Source organism: Triticum urartu, chromosome 2A, assembly GCF_056163025.1.
Source record: "Triticum urartu cultivar PI428250 chromosome 2A, HENAU_Tu73, whole genome shotgun sequence".
Classification (NCBI taxonomy): domain Eukaryota; kingdom Viridiplantae; phylum Streptophyta; class Magnoliopsida; order Poales; family Poaceae; genus Triticum; species Triticum urartu.
This window is the reverse complement of record NC_141874.1, coordinates 364,707,736-364,728,426: the sequence shown is the minus strand read 5'-3', so window position 1 is coordinate 364,728,426 and position 20,691 is coordinate 364,707,736. Positions and strand designations below refer to the sequence as shown.

General features: G+C 45.5%; 2 protein-coding genes across 4 annotated transcripts; one reads left to right on the top strand and one right to left on the bottom strand.

The window, feature by feature from the left end:
• The first annotated feature begins 4,854 nt into the window (after positions 1-4,854).
• Positions 4,855-20,639, top strand: LOC125537379 (indole-3-acetaldehyde oxidase). Of its 3 annotated transcripts, none has more exons than XM_048700684.2 (12): positions 4,855-5,230; positions 5,719-5,868; positions 9,751-10,854; positions 10,961-12,727; positions 14,485-14,744; positions 14,897-15,106; positions 17,262-17,480; positions 18,082-19,047; positions 19,233-19,325; positions 19,456-19,554; positions 19,858-20,047; positions 20,228-20,639. In XM_048700684.2, the coding sequence occupies exons 3-12, from the start codon at positions 10,695-10,697 to the stop codon at positions 20,443-20,445; spliced, it is 4,182 nt and encodes a 1,393-aa protein (XP_048556641.1). In that variant the 5' UTR covers positions 4,855-5,230; positions 5,719-5,868; positions 9,751-10,694; the 3' UTR covers positions 20,446-20,639. The 3 variants fall into 3 exon arrangements, with proteins under 3 accessions (XP_048556641.1, XP_048556642.1, XP_048556643.1); XM_048700685.2 differs by having other exon boundaries at positions 9,748-10,854; XM_048700686.2 differs by lacking the exon at positions 5,719-5,868.
• Positions 7,146-7,949, bottom strand: LOC147985122 (protein FAR1-RELATED SEQUENCE 9-like). Its single transcript, XM_087541416.1, has one exon. It carries the CDS (start codon positions 7,947-7,949, stop codon positions 7,146-7,148), a length of 804 nt encoding a protein of 267 aa, XP_087397542.1.
• Positions 20,640-20,691: the final 52 nt, after the last annotated feature.

The window sequence follows — 20,691 nt, the reverse complement described above, 5'->3', positions numbered from 1 at the left end:
GCATACTAGTGACACTCTGTTTGTCTATGTATTCACACATGTATTATGTTTCCGATTAATACAATTCTAGCATGAATAATAAACATTTATCATGATATAAGGAAATAAATAAGAGAAAATTCCTTATTTGACACTATCTTAAAACCTGCTTCCTTATTTGACACTGGAAAAAAATTCCTTCCCTATTTGACACAAGTTCTAAATTTTATTCCCTGTATGACATTTCCGTTCATTTTGAGCCTAAATGACACCTGAAAAGACTCTTTTGCCCCTCATGTGGTATGTGCGTGGGGGGCAATAGCACACACACGCAGCACCAGTGCGAGGGCAGGAGCACACACGCAGCAACACATACACATGCACCAACACACACGCACGCGCACACACATGAAACAACACGCACGCGCACGTGCACACACACACACGCACACACACACACACACGCAGCAACACACATGCACGCGCATGCACGCACGCAACAACACACATGCACGCAACACACACACACATACACAAACACGCAACAGCAGCACACACGCAGGCAACACATAGGCACGCAACAGCACACACACGCGCGCGCATGTACACACGCAGCGGCACACATGCACACACACATGCAGTAGAAGCACACATGTGCGCGTGCACCCACACACGCAACAGCACACACGCGCGCACACACATACCGCATGAGGGGCAAAATCGTCTTTTCAGATGTCATTTAGGCTCAAAATGGACGGAAGTGTCGTATAGGGAATAAAATTTAGGACTGGTGTCAAATAGGGAAGAAAAACTTTTCCAGTGTCAAATAAGGAACCAGATTTTAAGACAGTGTCAAATAAGGAATTTTCTCAATAAATAATGACTTTATTATTGCCTCTAGGGCATATTTCCTTTAGCAGTTACCCGCTGCAAAAACTACCACGCGGACGCGCCGAGAATCCATGCCGCCCGGCCCCCTTTTATTCCTGCGGCCATTTACCTTCATCTCTCGTCTCACATGACACAATAAGCACACCACGAGGACATATACAAAAAGGACATCCAACAGTTTCAATGGCGCTCCCAGCGGCCGACGATGACAACGGCGGGCAGTTCACCACGCAACACGTCGTGGACACCCACGTGAGGGGGAAGGCTCTCTTGGTGGTGTACACGAACGTTCCGGTCTTGGTGGAGAGCTCCATCCAAACTATGGAGCAGTTCCTTGCCGAGGACAAGTACCAAGTGGTCGGCTTCGACCTTGAGTACACATGGGTCGTGTCGGGCACGATCAAAAGGTTGTCATCGCCCCGTTGTGCATGCGACATGACGTCCTCGTCTACCACTACCACTTGGCCACAACGCCTTGTGAGCATTTCTCCAGGTTTATCAACAGCTCCGACTACAGTTTCGTTGCGGTGGACACCACCAATGATCTAAAAGCGCTCAAGGTTTCGTGCTTGAAATGTCCGAATCTTGCCAACATCCAGCGCCACTACAAGGTCTGGGGCAACGACAAAAACAAACTAAACTCCCTGGTTGACCTCGCCTCGGCCATCATCGACCCTTACTACATGAAGATGAAGAATGAGATCAATAAGGATGGGAACGCCTGGCACAGTGTGTGGCATGAGAGACTGGATGAACGACATGTCAAGTACGCGGCCATGGATGCGTACACAAGCTACGAGATGTGGAGGCGGATCGTTGACATAAGGAACTGTCTTCTTCCTAACCCAGACGGGGGATCGAGCCACATAGCAGTGGCAGAAGCGTCACAAGAAGTAGATGACTAGACGATCATTTCTCCTACTTTAGAATGCATGTAATTATTTATTGAGGTGTGTGCGAATAATCTGTATAGTCACTTATGTAATTGGATGTTTATTTTAGTTATATATATACATATTATTCTACTATAGACAGAGCAAATCACACGGCTTATTAGCAGCAATCGTCTGTGTTATTATTGGTCTTCGCACACATTTCTGATTACGGACCTGTTTGTCGCGTATCACACACATCTTGTTCAGTTGAACCGTTTCCATTGTGTTGCCTAATCACACACAGTTCATCCTAGTGAACCGTATGCTATATATCGCACACGCCTTCATCTGGTTATCCGTTTCTTTTGTTCCTCCTCATCCCAAACAGTTAATTAAACTGAACCATATGCCCTGCATCGCACACGCAACTAAAATCTGAACCGTGTTTGATGCATCCGTCATCGCAAACATTTTGCACCTTTTTGATGGTTTTTTACACCCCCGTTTGCGATTATGGCATCGCACACAGTTTCGTCGAAGGGTCTCTGATCGTAGTGTCGCGTTTGGACCATCCTGCAGTAGTGATTTATCCTCAATGGACGGCATTTGTGAAGACTATATTTGATCCCTATGGTAGGAAATAATGTCTCTTTGCACAAATGCAAGAAGGTGATAGGAAGAATGTGGAGAGGGCATTCGAAGTGCTCCAAGCTCGTTAGGGTATTGTTCATGCAGCTGCAATGATGCGGGAACTGGAGACACTGCAACTCATGACATGACTGCACAACATGATTGTGGGGAAAGAGAGTGAAGGGGCACCCCCCCACACATATGATTTCGAGAAGACCTGAGTTTAGATCTGTCTCCCGGAACAAGAGGCTGAACCTGTTGTCAATTTTCTTGATACACATCGATAACTTTGAGATCAACAAGTGCACATGTAACTTCTCAATGATCTTGTAGAGCACATGTGCATCCACACCAGAAATCAATGAACTATGTACTTATGTTTCAATTATGCATTGTGAACAAATTTTATATGTTTGCACTATTCATTTTTGTGTGTAGTGATTGAATTTCATGGATTTGAGATTTCAAAAGTGGGGATTATAGTTATAAATAATAAACAAGGATATTTAAGGGGCATATCGTCCATCAGGGGTCCGGACGCGCCCAAAGAGGCCTAAATTTGTGAAATCTGTAAGAGCATATCTACAACCGGATATATCTAATTCAACCCCTCAAACTCCCACAGACGTGCATATGCGTCTCCGCGGGCATTGACCGGGCACCTCTCATTTGGTTGCTTCCACAACTGTGTCCCTTACCGAACCCCCAAATCCATGCAGCACATACGACACTACATAGATGAACACACTTAATAGCAACAAACAGACTAAATTTCACATACTACTTAGCAATTACATTAGTCATCCGACACGACATTGTTGAGGAAATCGTTAACTGGTAACTGCTCGGTTGGCTGGCGAGTAGGGGATTAATAGGCTAATCGACAAGTTAATCGGCCATTTAATCAATTAATCGGATGATTTATCAGTTTATCGGCTACTCGGTGACCCTATGAGTAGGGATTAATCGGCAAGTTAACTGGTTAATCGGATGAATTCTTGAATAGGGCGACACGATCAAAGTTCATCCCAGATAGTCCTAGGCCAGCCGGAGCGCCCTCGCCTTGCCTGCCACCTTCGCCGTTGCTTCGCGCTCTAATTGCTTGATGGCTAGCTGGAGCACTTTGGCATTTCTACAGTGGAGCCACGATGCGTTGGTCTCCACCAATGTGGGGGAGCGTCGTAGGACCGACACGAGCAGTGCATCCTCCGGATCCACCAATGCGCGCATGACCAACTCATCCCTTGCCGCTGTCCTCTCCCTCGCCCGTTACCGCTTGCGGTGTGCGGCCCGCAACTCATATTCAGGCGCCCTCATCTGTGCCGGCATCGTCGAGGGGACGAGTACAAAGTGGTGGTTGGGGACGCTTTCCGGCGCTGGTAGAGTAGGATCTTACGAGCGGCATACCTGCATGGGTGCAAAGCGACCGGGGTACGCTCGGACGCGGTGACGTCGCCCTCACTGCGTAGCCGGGCGACGGGTGCCGGCGCGGAGCCTGAGCTTCCGCTACTGCCGCCCCCGGTCAAGGGCCAACCGGCATAGCGCGGTGCAGAGGGCAATCTCCTCCACGTCGTCGTTGGCGGCATTGCCGCCGTCGCTCGCCATGGGACAGACGAAAAGAGGAGGAGACGGATATATATATATATATATATATATAGAGAGAGAGAGAGAGAGAGAGAGAGAGAGAGAGAGCGAGAGAGAGCGAAGTGGAGTGGATTGTGGTCTAGAGTTCGTCCGAATTTGGGATTTATGTGGCACCGAGGTGGGCCACGGCTAGCCGGTCTAGCGTGACGAACGTGCCCGGGCCTTCGCAAACCCTCCTTAGATTTGGGCGGGACAACCCAGACGACCAGTTTGAGAGACACACCTGGGTCAGATTTTTTGACCGGTCAGTGACCGTGCCATTTGGAGGGGGGGACGCCCGGATGTAGATGCTCTAAGTCAGATCACACTTTGATTTGCGACACTTGACGGGCGGAGTACCATCTCCTTTGGTTGTAGGAATTCTATAGGATATGATTCTCAAAAGAAAAATTCTTGTGAAACCTTGTAGGAATGAAATTTTATTTTGTACTCTCTCCGTTTCAAAATAGATGACTCAACTTTATAGAAATTAACCCTTCGCATTTTAAAGAAAGAAAACATTAGCCTTGACTCGATGAATTTTTTTTATTCTATACATCAATGCTTTTTTTACTATAGAATTTGAGATACATGTCATTTTATCTTTTATAATATTTCTATTTTTATGATATTTCTATTTTATGAACCAAGTAAGGCCAATATTTAGGCTTTTGTCGAGTGGGATTGGTCGCGGAGGTGGACGTCGTCACGTGGCCGGAGCGGACGAGGCTTGCCTGCTCCCGTCCGGTGCTCCCATTCGTGCTCCGCTTTCACTCGTTCTCGATCGAACGGCTGGGCCAGTTTTCGTCTCCCACGTCCCTTTTCTGGCCCAAAAAAAAGTCGCCGTGCTCCCGTATTTCCCCTGTACCCAATACGTTCCCCTCCTTCCCCTTTCTCCTCACCTTCCGACAGCCGAGCGTGGGCAGCGGAGAGATCCAGTGAGTCAGTCGACGCCGTTCCCGTCCCAGATGTCGTCCCTCTCCTGCCGCAAGGCAGCCTCCGCCTCATGGTACGTTCTTGCGCCAAAGATCGGGTCTTGGGGTTGCCTGTGATGGGGACGGAGATGGTGGAGCTCGGGGCGGGGATAATGGAGGTGGTGATAGTGGAGGTCGTGGCCGCGGCGGCGGCGGCGGAGGCCGCGGCGAGCGACGAGGGTGTCCCCCTTCTAGCGGCTATTCCAGGCTTGTGGCGCCGTCTTCGGTGCCGGTGGCACCATTCCCGTGCCTGCCGAGGTTGGCTTGCCCCGCTCCCTCTCTTCCTCCTCTGTACTTCTGCACAATTCAGATGTCTAGTCTGATTTCTTCGCCATTTAGTCTCTGATCTGAGCTATTTTGTATGTAACTACTGGTATTTGAGCACACAAGCACAAGGGGATATTGCAAATTAATTTGGTCCATACAGAGATTTCTTAATAGCTCAACTTTTGTTGTGCAAAATTGTAGATCGAAATTAGCTTCTACATGTCCTGGATACCTAGCTAGCTGTGTTTAAATTGACAATTAATTTATATCATTGTTCTGTGCGTACTGAAGGTGCTCAGCTTGATTTATTTTTTCTAACAAGATGGTTAATTTTAGGATGCAACAAAAGGAAAGCATAGTTTAAATGCAGTGGATTCAGTCTTGGAAAGGTCTTGCATTGCACAAAATACTAATGATGTTGTGTACTGATTGAATAAACTGAAATTTAATTAGCTAGTGGTGGTGATGTTTGCATACAGGATGAGGCCAGAAGACGGTTCAGTGAAGTGAACAAATTACTCCTTTCATCGATGCATGCAAAGTCATATTTTTGGGTTGATAGTTCATACTGATCTGCGTGACAGTGGCACTTCATTACCGCAGTGATCGACTACTGGTCTGCTTGTCAGGTTAGGCAAAAAAATGTTGTTGGTAATATGTACAGTTTATACCTGATGCAAACCAAGCCTAACTGCATCTTGGTTCACATTGCTTGTATAGCAGTATAGAAAGTAGAAATCACAATATTCCTATTAATCTCATCCAATCTGAGGGCTACCTTTGTTTTGCAACTTGTCTATAATGAGTTGACAATAATTACAACAGATGAAAAGTGGAAACGTAATTCCTGTGTTCCATTCATAGTCCTTTAAGCTATGAACAGATGGTAACACAGAAAATAAGTGAAATATGTTTAATTAATATAGATAGTATCCTTCAATCCATGGTCGTATACTCATAGTTTCTAATATAGTTGCAAGCAAATACATGAGATAAAACTCTATAACATCGATTAAGCAGGCTTCTGTTGGAAGAATGGTAGATCTTGTCCTGGCATCATCGTAGGGGTAAAGGCACCGATGGTGAGATTATTTTCTTGGAAGGATGATAGATTCTGTCCTAGCATCATCATAGGGGTAGAGGTACCACTGGTAGGAGTCTGTTGTTGGAATAATGATAGATTTTGTGCTGGCATCATCGTAGGGTTAAAGGTACCACTAGTAGGATTCTGTAGTTGGAAGAATGGATTCTGTCCTGGCAACATCGTAGGGGTAGAGGTACCACTGGTAGGACCATATTGTGCCAAATAGGGGTATAGATGATTTGGCAGAGCTCCCAGATGACCCTATGCAAATAAATAGCAAAGCTTAGGTCGTTGAGGATTAAAAAAGGAGAAAAATTTACAAGTAGCCTTCTTATACCATTTGGGCTGGGTTGTACTGTGGTAGATACCCCGGCATTTGGTTTGTCAAAGGCATTCCAGGTTGTAGTTGTAAAGAATCGGCGGTCTTCTTTTTCTTCTTTTTTTTTTGCTTTCTCCAACTCACCAACGGGTCTTGCTGATCCTGGTCCAATATTTTCTCCCAAATGACCCTATGAAGATTAATAGCAAGCTTAGCAACACTGGAGTTTGAAAATAAGAAAGTTAAGAAGGGCAGACTTCCTATATACCAATAAGATTGGGTTATACATAGGCATTTGAATTGTGAAAGGCATTTCAGGTTGTAGTTGTAAAGAATCATCTGTCTTCTTTTTCTTATTTGTTTTTGCTTTCTCCAAGGCACCAACGGGTCTTGCTGATCCTCGTACGGTCTTCTCCTTGACCTTCATACCTCTTGGCCTGCATAGCCCCTCGTTATGTTTTGAAACTCTACTAGAGTCGATGTTCGGACCTGCAACCATAAAGTTAAATGTAAGAATCAGTTTGAAAAGACTCCATGCAAGTAGTAGTATAGTATATACCTTCTGAAACAGAGGAATTACCCACATCTGGGTTTGGATCTGGATCAGTTCTATTTTTCAAGCATTTCTCCACATCTCGTGCTAGCTGCTCTGCGCATTTAGCAGCCATGTCATATGTTTCATCGGACTCTGCGGCACGAGCAGCTATGTGGATAAACATTCTGCACAAGTCTTTGTAGAAGTTAGACATTCTTGCTTTTAAATCCTCTTGCAGATTGCGATTGCTTGTTATCTCTAGCACTTTGGCATCAATTGTCCATCTATTCAATACATACTGTTTAGGGATATGCTTGATATTATTAATATCAAGTATCTTTAAGCAATGAGAGCAGAGGATTCCAGCAAATTCAAATTTCTTGCAACTACAATTGACTTTCTCTTTGTTCGGGTCAAATCGGACAACATGCTCACGTTGTGTGCCATGAAATTTTACTGTATAAACCTTCTGCTCTTTGTCACTATCATCACAAAGAAATGTGTCATAGTTGAGGGTCCGAAGCACTTGCTCCTCAAACATCTTGAATATTTCTGGAGTATACGTAGTTGCAGCTTGCCTTAATACATAGCTATCTACTGCCTTCAGCTTGGGAGTAGTTTGTGACGCCTTGAAGTCACACTTCACCTCTACAAATCTTTTATCTGCAACTAGCCGCTCAAAATGCTCGAAGAAAGTAAGCATGTCATATTTAATACTAATGTACCGCTTCAGCTCATTATTCATGTTTTCACTTCTTTGGGTAGTGCTCATGTGGGCTGAGAATGTATTTCTGCCATACACTAGTGCCCATTGCTCCCTTTTCTCAAACAGCCTTTGCAGCCATGTATTGTCACGTAGACCATATCTGTCCAGCATTCTATTCCATTCATTTATAAAATCGTCTTCTTCCTCAATATCATATATACAATGCTGAAAATCAGCATTGAACTTCTTATATTCTTCAACAACCTCAGCAAGGTGCTTGCAAGCATTTTGATTCATATGCCACACGCAAAGTCTGTGCTGAGACCAAGGCAGGACTACACTGATTGCCTTGGCCATTGCTGCATCTTCATCGGTCAGGATTGTCCTTGGATGTTTCCCAGACATAGCTGTTCGAAATGTTCTAAAAAGCCAACCAAAACTTTCAGCTGTTTCATCATAGAGAAGTGTGGCACCAAAGACAGTAGTTTTCTTGTGATTATTGACCCCAACAATTAAACCAAATGGACGCCCATCATCTAGTTTCCTATATGTGGTGTCAAAGCATATAACATCACCAAATAATGAATAGTCTGAGATCATTTTGAGTCAGCCCAAAATATATTAGTTATCAGATCATCCTTGTCAATTTGAATTGAATAGAAAAAATTGGGATCTTCTTTTACCTTCTTCTCCATGTATTCTAACACTCCCCCGGTGTCACCTTTCTTTGCTTGCAGTGTTCTCTTAGAGTACAAACGATTTTTCATATCTTCGGGTGCAAACCCAAGATTTGGAAGTCCACATGCTTCTTTGGCCATAAGATCAATAGTTGCTTTATTCGAAATGCCTACAGACTTTGCGACCTCAGCGTTTGCTATTTGTGCTTCCGTCACTTTCCTTTGGGACCTTAAATATAAGGCCATGTCTCCAGTGGCAAGATTATGGTTGTGTGCAGCCTCAAATTCGTAGACATAATATAATCCGCTTTTCAGACTTATCTTCATATGGCCTTCACAACCACATCGTGTTTCAGGTCTACTGTAACTGAACGAATCCTCTCTCTTATCTTCTGCTCGGAATCCTGTCAATTAAAATAAGTATCTTGGTGAAACCAAAAGTAATATAACTAAAACAAAATACAAGCAGCCCATACCTTGACGGGAGCATGTAAATGTCCGTTGCTGTATGACGGAAGAATTCTTTACTTTATGTTGACTCCCTCTTCGGATGCTAAAACCGATAGCTTTTGCATACTTGTTATAAAAGGAGTAAGCTTCCTCTTCAGATAGAAATTGCATGCCAACCTTTGGTACCCTTTCATCGATGCAATCTGTTGCATTGCTAGGAGCAGTTTCATGCACATCCTATATGAGTCAGTATTCACTTTAGTTAATACTCATATGGTTGACAGTTAGATTTTTCAAAAACGGTTCACAAACAGATTACCTTTTAGTTGCCCTTGACACAAGTAATCAATTCATGTCGCAGTTTTGTAGTCTAACCATTCAGTCCTCATAATCATACTACATTTGTGTCTACATGGCCACACTACTGGAATACTACTTGTAAACTAAATTGTTGTACAACTATTTGAATCTAAATCATCTGTAAAAGATCATAATGTTGATTTTGTGAGACTAATATTGATTATGGATAAAACAACAATTAGACATCGGATTTTATTATGTACGGCAGGCCGTGAATAACAGATTCTTGTATATATAAGGTTGAAATAGCATGAACGACCTGACTAAGTTGTGAAAAACTGCTATTCCTTTTGTTCCTACATGGTTGTACAAATGTTGAAATCAGATTTGCATAGATCTTACACGATCATGATCAGTATTTTTGATTTGTTTGTCAGCAGGAGAAAGTAAGTAACCAGTTCGACAAGAAGGACAAGAACATTGAAAAGAGATCAAGAAGAATATGAGTCAGATTTCTTACTTCTGGTCCTGGAGATCCATTGACGTGTTCATGGTTCCCATGATCACTGCTTGAAGAAGCCATACGGGGCAATAATTTCCTTTGTTTAAACCTCGGATGGCTTGATATTTGCAGACTTTGCTATCTGCCTGAAATTTGTTCGTTGGATGCAGTCAGGCTCCAGATTGCAAATATCCTTCCGCCTGTGATTTAGGATCTAGCGTTTGTGAGGGTTTGGCTCATACCTCGGTTTCTAAGTTGGCGCGCAAAATAGTTAGATTGGCGGACATTTTCCCTCCAGAATCAGTTGCGAGTATTACGTGAGGGAGAGAGAGAAACGGAAATACGTCGATTCCCTTTTTTTGGGCGAGAAAAGGGACGTGGGGTAGGAAAACTGGGCCAGCCGTTCGATCGATAATGAGTGGAACGGGAGCATGGATGGGAGCACGGGACGGGAGCAGGCAAGACTCGTCCGGCCGGAGCATGGTCGAAACCACCGCGCGTGCACCGGGACACCCGCTTCGTCTTCGTCTTCGCCGTGACGCCGTCCCTCACGTGTTATTGCAGTTAAAATATTCATTCAGTCAATCAAGTGATCCCAAACAACTCCACCCCATGCGCCGTCCATCGTATTCGTTGGCCCCACCTGCAGCTGCTACGACACGTCTCTCCACCAACGCCGCCGGGGTCGGGGGAGGCGACACATGCTCTCGCGTGTCACCGTCGGTTGTTCTCTGTTTGGAATTTCGCGAGCTCTCGCAGCCGAGGCAGACAGTGACGAGACTGCGACACGGAAGGGTGGAAGGCTCACTAAGATAAGGAGATCGAGCACATGGGAATCGGATTCCGGCACGCAAATCTCTCCCCCCTTTTCGCCTCCGCGCGATGGCTTCCTCGACGCCGCAGCCGCCGCCGTCCGCGGCGGTCTTTGCCGTCAACGGCCAGCGCTTCGAGCTCCGCGGTGGCGACGACCCGGGCGCCACCCTCCTCGACTTCATCCGCACCCGCACCCGCTTCACCGGCCCCAAGCTCGGCTGCGGCGAAGGTGCGCACTACCACTTTGCACTTACCCCCTCCCTCTCCTCCTAGGCAGAGGCCGTCGCCGTCGCCATTCGAGGTTAATGCGGGTTTTCATTCGGACTTGGTTGCAGGTGGGTGCGGCGCGTGCGTAGTGCTGCTCTCCACGTACGACGCGGCGGCCGACCAGGTCTCGCACGCCGCCGTGAGCTCGTGCCTGACCCTTGTGCACGGGCTCCACCACTGCGCGGTCACCACCACCGAGGGCCTCGGGAACAGCCGCGACGGGCTCCACGCCGTGCACGCGCGATTCGCGGGCTTCCACGCCTCGCAGTGCGGCTTCTGCACGCCCGGGATGTGCATGTCCCTCGCCGCCGCGCTAGCCGGCGCAGAGGGCAAGGGGTCCGGTCCGCCTCCGCGGGAGGGGTTCTCGAGGCTCACGTCGGCTGACGCGGAGCGCGCTGTCGTGGGTAACCTGTGCCGCTGCACGGGGTACCGCCCCATTGCCGACGCCTGCAAGAGCTTCGCGGCAGACGTCGATTTGGAGGACCTTGGTCTCAACTCCTTCTGGAAAAAGGGAGACGCTCATGTCGACAAATTGCCACCGTACAAGGAGGGGAGCATTGGTGCTTTCCCAGAATTTCTCAAGGCTGAGATCAGAGCCTCTCTGAGGATTGATAAGTGTATGTCGGCTACGGTAATGGCAGGAAGCGAGAGCTCTTGGCATCGACCTCGGAGTGTGGAGGAGTACTACAGGCTGATAGCTTCCGATTCATTTGATGGAAGTGGCACAAAGGTGGTCGCAGGCAACACCTCTTCTGGTGTTTACAGGGAGGCAGAGGTGTATGATAGGTACATTGACTTGAGAGACATCCCAGAGTTGAATTCAGTATCCAAGGATTCCGAGGGTGTTCAAATTGGAGCTGCAACATCGATCTCTCGGGTTATTGAGATTTTAAGACGAGAAGGTGATGACTGCAAGGATGTCATCTTTGGTAAGATTGCTGATCACATGGAAAAGGTGTCCTCTCATTATGTTCGGAACACGGCAACCTTGGGTGGAAATTTGGTGATGGCTCAAAGGGACGAATTTCCCTCTGATATTGCAACTATTCTTCTTGCTGCTGGTTCGTCAGTGTGCATCCAGGTATCATCAGGAAAATTGAATGTCACGTTGGATGAGTTCCTGGAAATGCCACCGTGTAATTACAAGACACTACTGTTAAGCATTTCTGTTCCTCATTGTACTCCTGACAATGTCTCATCAAGTGCTGGGGCTGTAAATATGACAGGAGATAAGACAGAAAGTTCACTGCTATTTGAGACATACCGAGCTGCTCCGCGCCCTCTTGGAAATGCAGTTGCTTACCTTAACTGCGCTTTCTTTGCTCAAATCTCCTCTGATGAAAGTTCAGGAAGCTTAATACTGGAAAAACTAAATTTAGCTTTTGGTGCATTTGGAACCCGACATGCTATCAGGGGTAGAGACGTTGAGAAGTACTTAGTTGGTAAACCCATTAGTGCATCAGTCCTGCTTGAAGCATGCACCGTTCTTAAGAAAAGCATTGTTCCAAAAGAAGGCACAACACATTCTGCTTACAGGTCAAGCTTGGCAGTTGCCTTTCTGTTTACTTTTCTTTACCCAATGACCAAACGAAATGTGAAGCCTGCAAGATCAGCTCGTCTAAATGGCCATGCTGCTTCTGATACCAATGGAAATCCAAATTGTCCACCCAGTGCAGATATTGACTTGTCACTTAAGGAGACCAATAGTGTGAAATCTGGTCTGCATAACAATGACCACATACTTGAATCTTGCAAGCAGATAGTTGAAATCAGTAAAGATTATCTCCCAGTTGGCATACCAGCGAAGAAAGTTGGAGCAGAACTCCAAGCCTCTGGTACGAGCTTCACATATTTCTTGTTGTAGCCATTGGTAATCTTGAACTTAGGTAAGGGAAAAGTATATTTTTCGTCCCTGAATTCTCTCGAAAGTATAGAAATGGTCCCCCAACTCTAAAACAGGCAAATATTAGTCCCTTAACTTCTCAAACCAGATTAGTCCCTTCACACGCAAAAGCGGTTTTCATGCTGACTTGGCATGGTTTTGACCGGTCGTCACCTATGTGGCAGCCTTCTTCTTCCTTCTCATTGTAACTCAGCTGGACATTTCGTCGAGCAGTGGGCGCACACTGAGCAATAGGAGAAGGAGGTAGACGTGAAGCTTGTGTGGCTCACGGCGGTGCACGCAAAGGGTGCAGACAGCCGGGGAGCTGTGGCACTACGAGGCTCGCTAGCAGCAGGGAAACACGCAGCAGATTGGCCTTGGCGTAGGCGAGCTCCTAACACGGCGAAGTGCTGCTCGTGTTACCATCCTCGTGCTCATGGTATGCCTCCGCCATTGCTGGCGACGGTGCCGATGATGTCTCTGCGTCGCCCTGAGCCTATATCACAAACATGTGTTGCCCCAGGTCGTCTGGCGCTCTTCCTCCTCCAGCACACGTGGTTTCCATGCTCGGAGCTGGGGGCAATCGCACCGTCTTGGCGTCACTGTGGGAGGTCCCTCGGGTGGCATCATGGTCCATGGCGATGCCGGGTGCATGTCTTCTCCTCCCTTTGGGACGCCGACGTGGTGGTCACCGGAGTCTGGCTCAGTGGCACAGAGCGCCCCTGTCGCAGCACGCCTCCGCCTCGTGCACCTGTCCTGGGCACCCCTGCTCGCTGTTAGCGCAGGCCGTTCCGCCGAGTAGCTTTCGGCGTGGACGACAACGGCAAAGCGAGGATGTCAAGCGCTATCGCGGTCGAACTCGACGAGGCACGGGCGCGCCAGCAGGATTGAGATCCTGATGTCGCAATGTTGAGGCATGTGTTGCACGCGGTTGTGTTCATGCGCGTCACAGAGGGGAGAGCCCACTTGCACTTGCACACGCCTGCAGCATGGTGCCGCAGCTTCGCCGCTTGCTCGTGGCCACTGGCTGCCATTGCGGTTCGCCACCGGTTGTGTTGGCCAGGCTCGTCTTGCTTGTGCCGATGCAATTCGTCGACTTGTCAAAAAAATTTAAAAAATTGGCCTAGTGTTGAACGGCTCGCTCTAGCAAAGCTGCCTGAGTGAGTAGCATTGGCACTGTTCTGTATGTGCTAGCTTTGTATGCACATGTTCCTGATGCCACGAGCCACACAAGATACATGCCTACCTCATTCTCCTGTTGCTCATGCTCAGCTGAGTTAAAATGGGAAGGAAAAAGATTGCCACACAGGTGACGGGTCAAAACCATGTGGTGTCAGCATGCAAACCGCTTTTGGCGCATGAAGGGACTAAACTATTCCGGTTTGAAGAGTTGAGGGACTAAGGTTTGCCGGTTTTGGAGTTGAGGGGCCATTTCTATACTTTCGAGAGAGTTTAGGGACAAAAAATATACCTTTCCCTATTTATATAGATAACTTAGCAGTTGTTTTATGCAGCATGTTGTTTTTCTTGCTAGTGTTGTTTACTGACATGGTTTATCTTCCTTTCTTCCATCTTATCTATACATTGATGATTCCTTTCTTAACATTTCTTTCAAGTTTATTTATGTGTCTATTTTAATCAGTGGAAGTTACATACTCTCATCTTGCATAAAGTATACTGTAGTGCTGATAACAGAAACATTATGTATAGGTGAGGCTGTATATGTGGATGACATCCCTTCTCCAGAGGGCTGCCTTTATGGAGCATTTGTATATAGTACAAAGCCTTTAGCTCATGTGAATAGCATAGAGCTCGACCCTTCTCTCGAGCAGCTGAAAACTGTGGCAGTTATCACTGTTAAGGATATTCCAAAGGGGGGTGGCAATTTTGGGGCCAACACTATATTTGGACCTGAACCTCTGTTTGGCGATCCACTTACTCAGTGTGCTGGGGAACCTCTTGGTATCGTGGTATGGCTTTTGCTCTGATGGTTTGGATTTGAAGAAATCTGCAACAGTTTTCAACAAAAAGAAAAAATATGTATCCTTTAATGAAGTTTATATTTCTGACAACATGAGTTAACGTTAAATCCAGCTATTACTGAAGATTTTAGCATTTTTAGGTTGCAGAAACACGAAATTTTGCCAATATAGCTGCCAAACGAGCTGTAGTCAACTACAGCACAGAAACTTTGGATAGCCCAGTTTTATCGATAGAGGAGGCAGTTAGAAGATGCAGTTATTTTGAAACCCCACCATTTCTTCTTCCGCAAAATGTTGGTGATTTTTCCAAAGGGATGGAAGAAGCCGATCAGAAGATCTACTCAGCTGAGGTACACCTCATATAATTTTTAATGCTAAGTTGAATCTTCTTGATACCCATCCAAAGTCTGTGGATGAACTGATTCTTATGTCAGGTAAAGAGTTTCAGCTTGGGCTAACATTAGTATTCATTGGTCGCATGTACACCTGTTATATGAGATGGTTCTGTGGCAGACTGGTAGGTGTTTGGCCCATGAAGAGTGATGAACTCGTAATTTGATATTTACTACACCTGTTCACTATTATAAGATGTTCTGGATATTTCAATATGGACTACATATGGACTGAAATGAGTGAACAAACACACTGAAACATGTCTACATGCATCCGATTTAGAAAAAAGTGAGAACATCTTGTAATAGTGAATCGAGAGAGTAGCTAAGTACTTGTGCATTGCTACGGAATAGCTATTAAATATGCACAATCACCATTGATTATAAAGGGTTGTTTCATACAAGTACCTGATGAAAGCTTGCCTAAGATTATCAGCATATACAGCTTCAACGACGGTCTGGCGGCAACAGAGCTTGAAGGCTCGGCGCTTGGCAGACCTGATCTGCGCGGCGGAAGCTATGCGGCCTTGTGCTCCTCGTTGGCGATGCACGCGACCTCGGCACGTGCCCTGGCCCGCCTTGCAGTTGTACCTCATAGGTGTATGGATGCCGCAGGTTTCCCGCCTCGTGCGCGTACCCCCTGCGCAGCCGCTCAAGCCGTGGCCACGCCTCCTGTGTGTCGCTGCTACCCGTGGCAGCCGTGGCAGTGGTGAGATCCCCCAGCTTCTGATGTAACCGCTGGGCTGCGAAACCTCATGCAGGTCTGCCGGCATGGTGGTTTGTAAGGCCTTGTACAATGCGAGGTGCTTAGAAAAATAAACCCGTTTTTCTTGAGCACCGGTGCTTATTTGTAGAGGGTAGACGCTTAATTAGGCACCCCTCCTGTAGAGATAAGCACTGATGCTTGAGAAAAACTCGATTTATTTTACTAAGCATCTTCCTAAGCATCTTGCATTGTGCAAGGCCTAAACAGACAATGAGGATGTCCCCGATTATAGCATGCATAAAGTGGGAGTTGTGGGTAGGAAGAGGAAATAGCTTTTTTTTAGAGACGTGGAAATATTGGATCGCATCCTGGTTTATTCTCAGCAGAGACATGCGGGGGGGATGGGAGACATACGAAGACAAATGTTAAGAGGGAACACTTACCAAAGGAAACACGGTAACCACTGTAAAAAAAAGGAAGCATGGTAAAAACGGAAACGTCTCTGGGGTATGGATAAGGAAACAAATCGGTGTGCATGGAAAATGACAAGACTATCAGTAAGGGGGAAGATCGGTGGAAGGGGGATCGGTGGGGAATAAACCAAGACAAAAGGGGAGGCTTCACCAACCTATATACAGACACCAGCTCCCCTTTAATAGTAAAAGATATAATAAAGATTATTTATTGCTGCAATGCTGAATCACCCTTAGTGCCCCTAGAGTACAACAACAACAACAACAAAACCTTTAGTCCCAAACAAGTTGGGGTAGGCTAGAGGTGAAACCCATAAGATCTTGCGACCAACTCATGGCTCTGGCACATGGATAGCAAGCTTCCACGCACCCCTGTCCATAGCTAGTTCTTTGGTGAGCCACCACACCCGGGTTCCGATGTGGCGCGTCGCTGAGAGGGTTACGCCCCAACGGAAATCTTTTGGGTTTCATCTCCATAAGAGTGGCTGAGTTTTTACGTTGGCTCGCCAAGCCTATCACAACCCTCCTCCTTTACCCGGGCTTGGGACCGGATATGTTGAGACAACATAGGCGGAGTTTTAGTGCCCCTAGAGTAGTTTACATTAAATGGATGTTGCAAGTGTGCCTCCCTTTTATGTTCCCTTTTCCTCTGATTTGTGTCTCCCTACTTGTGGGTTGTTTCCTTGTCTAACCTTTCAATCTCGACCCCCACAATTATTGAACAATTGACATATCACCCCCCACCCCCCTGATAGGTGGTTAGTCCTTTCTTATGTACTCCCTCTGATAAAAAAAAAGTGTCCTGGTTTTAGTTCAAATTTGCACTAAAACCACGACACTTTTTTTGGATCGGAGGGAGTATCTTTTTATAAGATTCGGTTATTCTTTATATATCTTTGATATTGTCGCATTGTGCTACAAACACTTGGTGCAGGTGAAGCTTAACTCACAGTATTACTTTTACATGGAAACACAAACTGCTCTAGCCATACCTGATGAGGATAATTGCATGGTAGTGTATAGCTCAAGTCAGTGCCCTGAGGCAGCACAAAATAACATTGCAACATGCCTCGGTTTACCTTGTCACAATGTTCGTGTTATCACTAGAAGAGTTGGTGGTGGCTTCGGAGGAAAAGCTGTTAGATCATTACCAGTAAGTGTCGATACCATCATTTCTTACAGCTTTTGAAATGCTGCAGACCATGTCTTATTTTTGTCAGATTATGCTTAGCACTTTCTGTGAAGTACAAATGGTAAATCAGCTAAGTGCTGTTGCATGTTCAACTCTGCTGTGTTTACCAACTATCAGTTGTGCTTTAAAATGCAGACGCTGTGATCCTGAAATTTTGAGTATCCTCGCACCCAAATAAGAACATAGAACATCTGCACATATCTTCACCTTATAAGCATAACATACAGATTGCTTCAGCTGTAACACAACTAAAAGCGTATTGTTTCCTCTTGTGACATTGTTACACTGAATATTGAAGCCGAATTGTCTCTTTTAACAAGATTCACTCTGATCTAGCCATTTTCTTAATGACATACTTCATGTGAAGTTTTCAAGTGCTACATATAGGAGGAGGCAGGGGTGGCTGCAGTCTTGCTGCTAAAGTGCTAAAAACTTGAAGACCATACTCATTTAAACATTGTTAAGTTCGGTGCTTCACGAGCCTTTTAATCTGCAGTTTTGTTTAACAGTTTATTGAATTACATAAAGAACGGAACACTTATTATATGTATGTTAATTATAGGTGGCGGCGGCCTGTGCACTTGCAGCATTTAAGTTGCGTCGTCCTGTTCGAATGTATCTTGATCGCAAGACTGACATGATAATGACTGGAGGTCGGCATCCCATGAAAATATGCTATTCGATAGGATTCAAATCAGATGGGAAGGTCACAGGATTGCATGTAGATTTGTTCATAAATGCAGGAATGACCATGGACATTAGCCCAATTATTCCTCATAATTTCATAGAGGCACTGAAGAAATATAATTGGGGTGCCTTTTCATATGATGCAAAGATTTGCAAAACAAACATTTCAACACGGTCTGCAATGCGGGGCCCTGGAGAAGTGCAAGGTTCTTATGTTGCTGAAGCTATTATTGAGCATGTCGCGTCAGTTCTCTCTACTGATGCTAATTTGGTAAGGCAGAGAAATATTCACACAGTGGAGAGCCTTGCTTTGTTTCACAGTGAGTGTCTGGAAAATGCCTTGGGGTATACACTTCCCTCTATCTGTAATCAGTTGACTGCATCAGCAAATTACCAATATCGTTCAGAAATAATCCAGACCTTTAACAAAACCAGCCAGTGGAAAAAGAGGGGACTTTCTTTTGTTCCGATAGTGCATAAAGTGTTATCTCGACCGACACCTGGAAAGGTGTCTATTCTTAACGATGGATCCATTGTTGTTGAAGTTGGAGGCATTGAGTTAGGCCAGGGACTTTGGACAAAAGTGAAGCAGATGGCAGCATTTGGTCTTGGACAGTTGTGGGCTGATCGAAGCCAAGACCTGTTGGAAAGAGTACGAGTTATTCAAGCAGACACGTTAAGTGTGGTACAGGGAGGGTGGACCACAGGGAGTACCACATCAGAATGCAGCTGTGAAGCAGTTCGACTTGCCTGCAATATCATGGTTGACAGGCTGAAATCACTCAAGGAGCAATTGCAAGAAAAGCATGGCAAAGTTTCATGGGATGGACTAATTTCACAGGTATTGATAAGATGATAACTTCAGTTAATAGCAACTATTATCAGGATGTTATTGTGTTGTTCTCACAAAAATTAGTCATCCGTAGAAATTTGTGCATCATTGGCTTCTATAGTTATGTGTGCCCAATTACATTACTCAGTAATGTAGTCAATGACCTTAAGGTGTCGCGACGTTCCGTTGTGCAGGCAAAAATGGTTGGTGTGGATTTGTCAGCAAGAGAATATTACATTCCTGGGGCTTCTGGTTCATACCTAAACTACGGAGCTGCTGCTAGTGAGGTATCCTTACAACTTAGTTTACTTTAGTTGTTTAGTTTCAGATATGCCAGTAAGCTGCTGCTATAGATGTACAAATTTGAAATACACACGCCTTTGCATACATTAAGATATTCATAGCGGGAATTTACAGGCAGAGATTGATCTTCTCACGGGAGCAACTACAGTTTTGCGCAGTGATCTTATATATGACTGTGGCCAGAGCTTAAATCCTGCTGTGGACATGGGGCAGGTGGGTATAATTTGTCTCACTCTACTCTAACCTGTCTATATTTGTTAACTTTCCAAAGATGCATCTTCGAGTCATTTCAGGTAGCAGGTCATCAATTAATTACAATGTAGTTTCATGGGATGCTACAGACCTACATTATTTGTGTTTTATGCTATCTTCTAGTATTGGTTTACTGTCTAGTGCATTGATTGCTCATTTCTTTAAGTCCACAGAGATGGACATAGAAACCCATTTCATTCTGATGTTGATTTGCATTAATGGTGTTTTAATATCTTTTGTTGCTGTCCTATTATGGCACTTCAGGTGGAAGGGGCCTTTGTTCAGGGAATTGGTTATTTCATGAGTGAGGAATATGTGACCAATACGGATGGGCTGGTTGTCTCGGACGGGACTTGGACATACAAGATCCCAACCGTGGACACCATCCCTAAACAGTTTAATGTTGAGCTGCGCAACAGTGGATTCCACAAGAAGAGAGTGCTGTCTTCAAAAGGTATTCGGTTTCTCCCCTGTTGTGACATCTATGGGCATATAACAAACGGATAGTTGTATTTTGCTTTCTAGGCTCCTAGCAGGGATAAGATGGTATTAAGTTCAAAAAAAAAAGAACATTTGGTAGAGATCGTTTATGATTTATTTATCTTTTGCCTTGTTGACTTGGTGTTTGTCACAGCATCTGGGGAGCCGCCTTTGCTCCTTGCAGCTTCAGTTCACTGCGCAACAAGGGATGCAATTGCCGCAGCAAGGAAGGAACTCCACTGTTGTGGGTCTGGACCGTCTTCACCTTCGTTCTTTGAGTTGGAAGTTCCGGCAATCATGCCTGTGGTGAAGGAGCTGTGTGGCTTGGACAATGTGGAGAAGTATTTGGAAACTCTAGTGGGTTCCAAATAAATACAGACGAATTTCACATTTGGCAAAGTAAATTATAATGATAGCATTATAAGGTATACTTCTTGCATAGTACTCTGGGCATACTAGAAGGTACTGATCCACTTGTTAACGCATGTACAATTCGACTATAACAGAATTTTGTTTGGTTGTGCCACATTTGTTCGATAATTTCATTCAGGCACGGACTTACAGTACATAGTTCTTAGGTAACATTTTGTACTTCCTCTGTTCCTAAATATTTGTCTT

Coding starts and splice junctions, on each gene's coding strand:
- LOC147985122 (XM_087541416.1), bottom strand. CDS start 7,949: ATGAGCACTACCCAAAGAAGTGAAAACATGAATAATGAGCTGAAGCGG.
- LOC125537379 (XM_048700686.2), top strand. CDS start 10,695: ATGGCTTCCTCGACGCCGCAGCCGCCGCCGTCCGCGGCGGTCTTTGCC. Junction 12,728..14,484: donor AGCAGAACTCCAAGCCTCTG/GTACGAGCTTCA, acceptor CATTATGTATAG/GTGAGGCTGTATATGTGGAT. Junction 14,745..14,896: donor GGGAACCTCTTGGTATCGTG/GTATGGCTTTTG, acceptor TAGCATTTTTAG/GTTGCAGAAACACGAAATTT.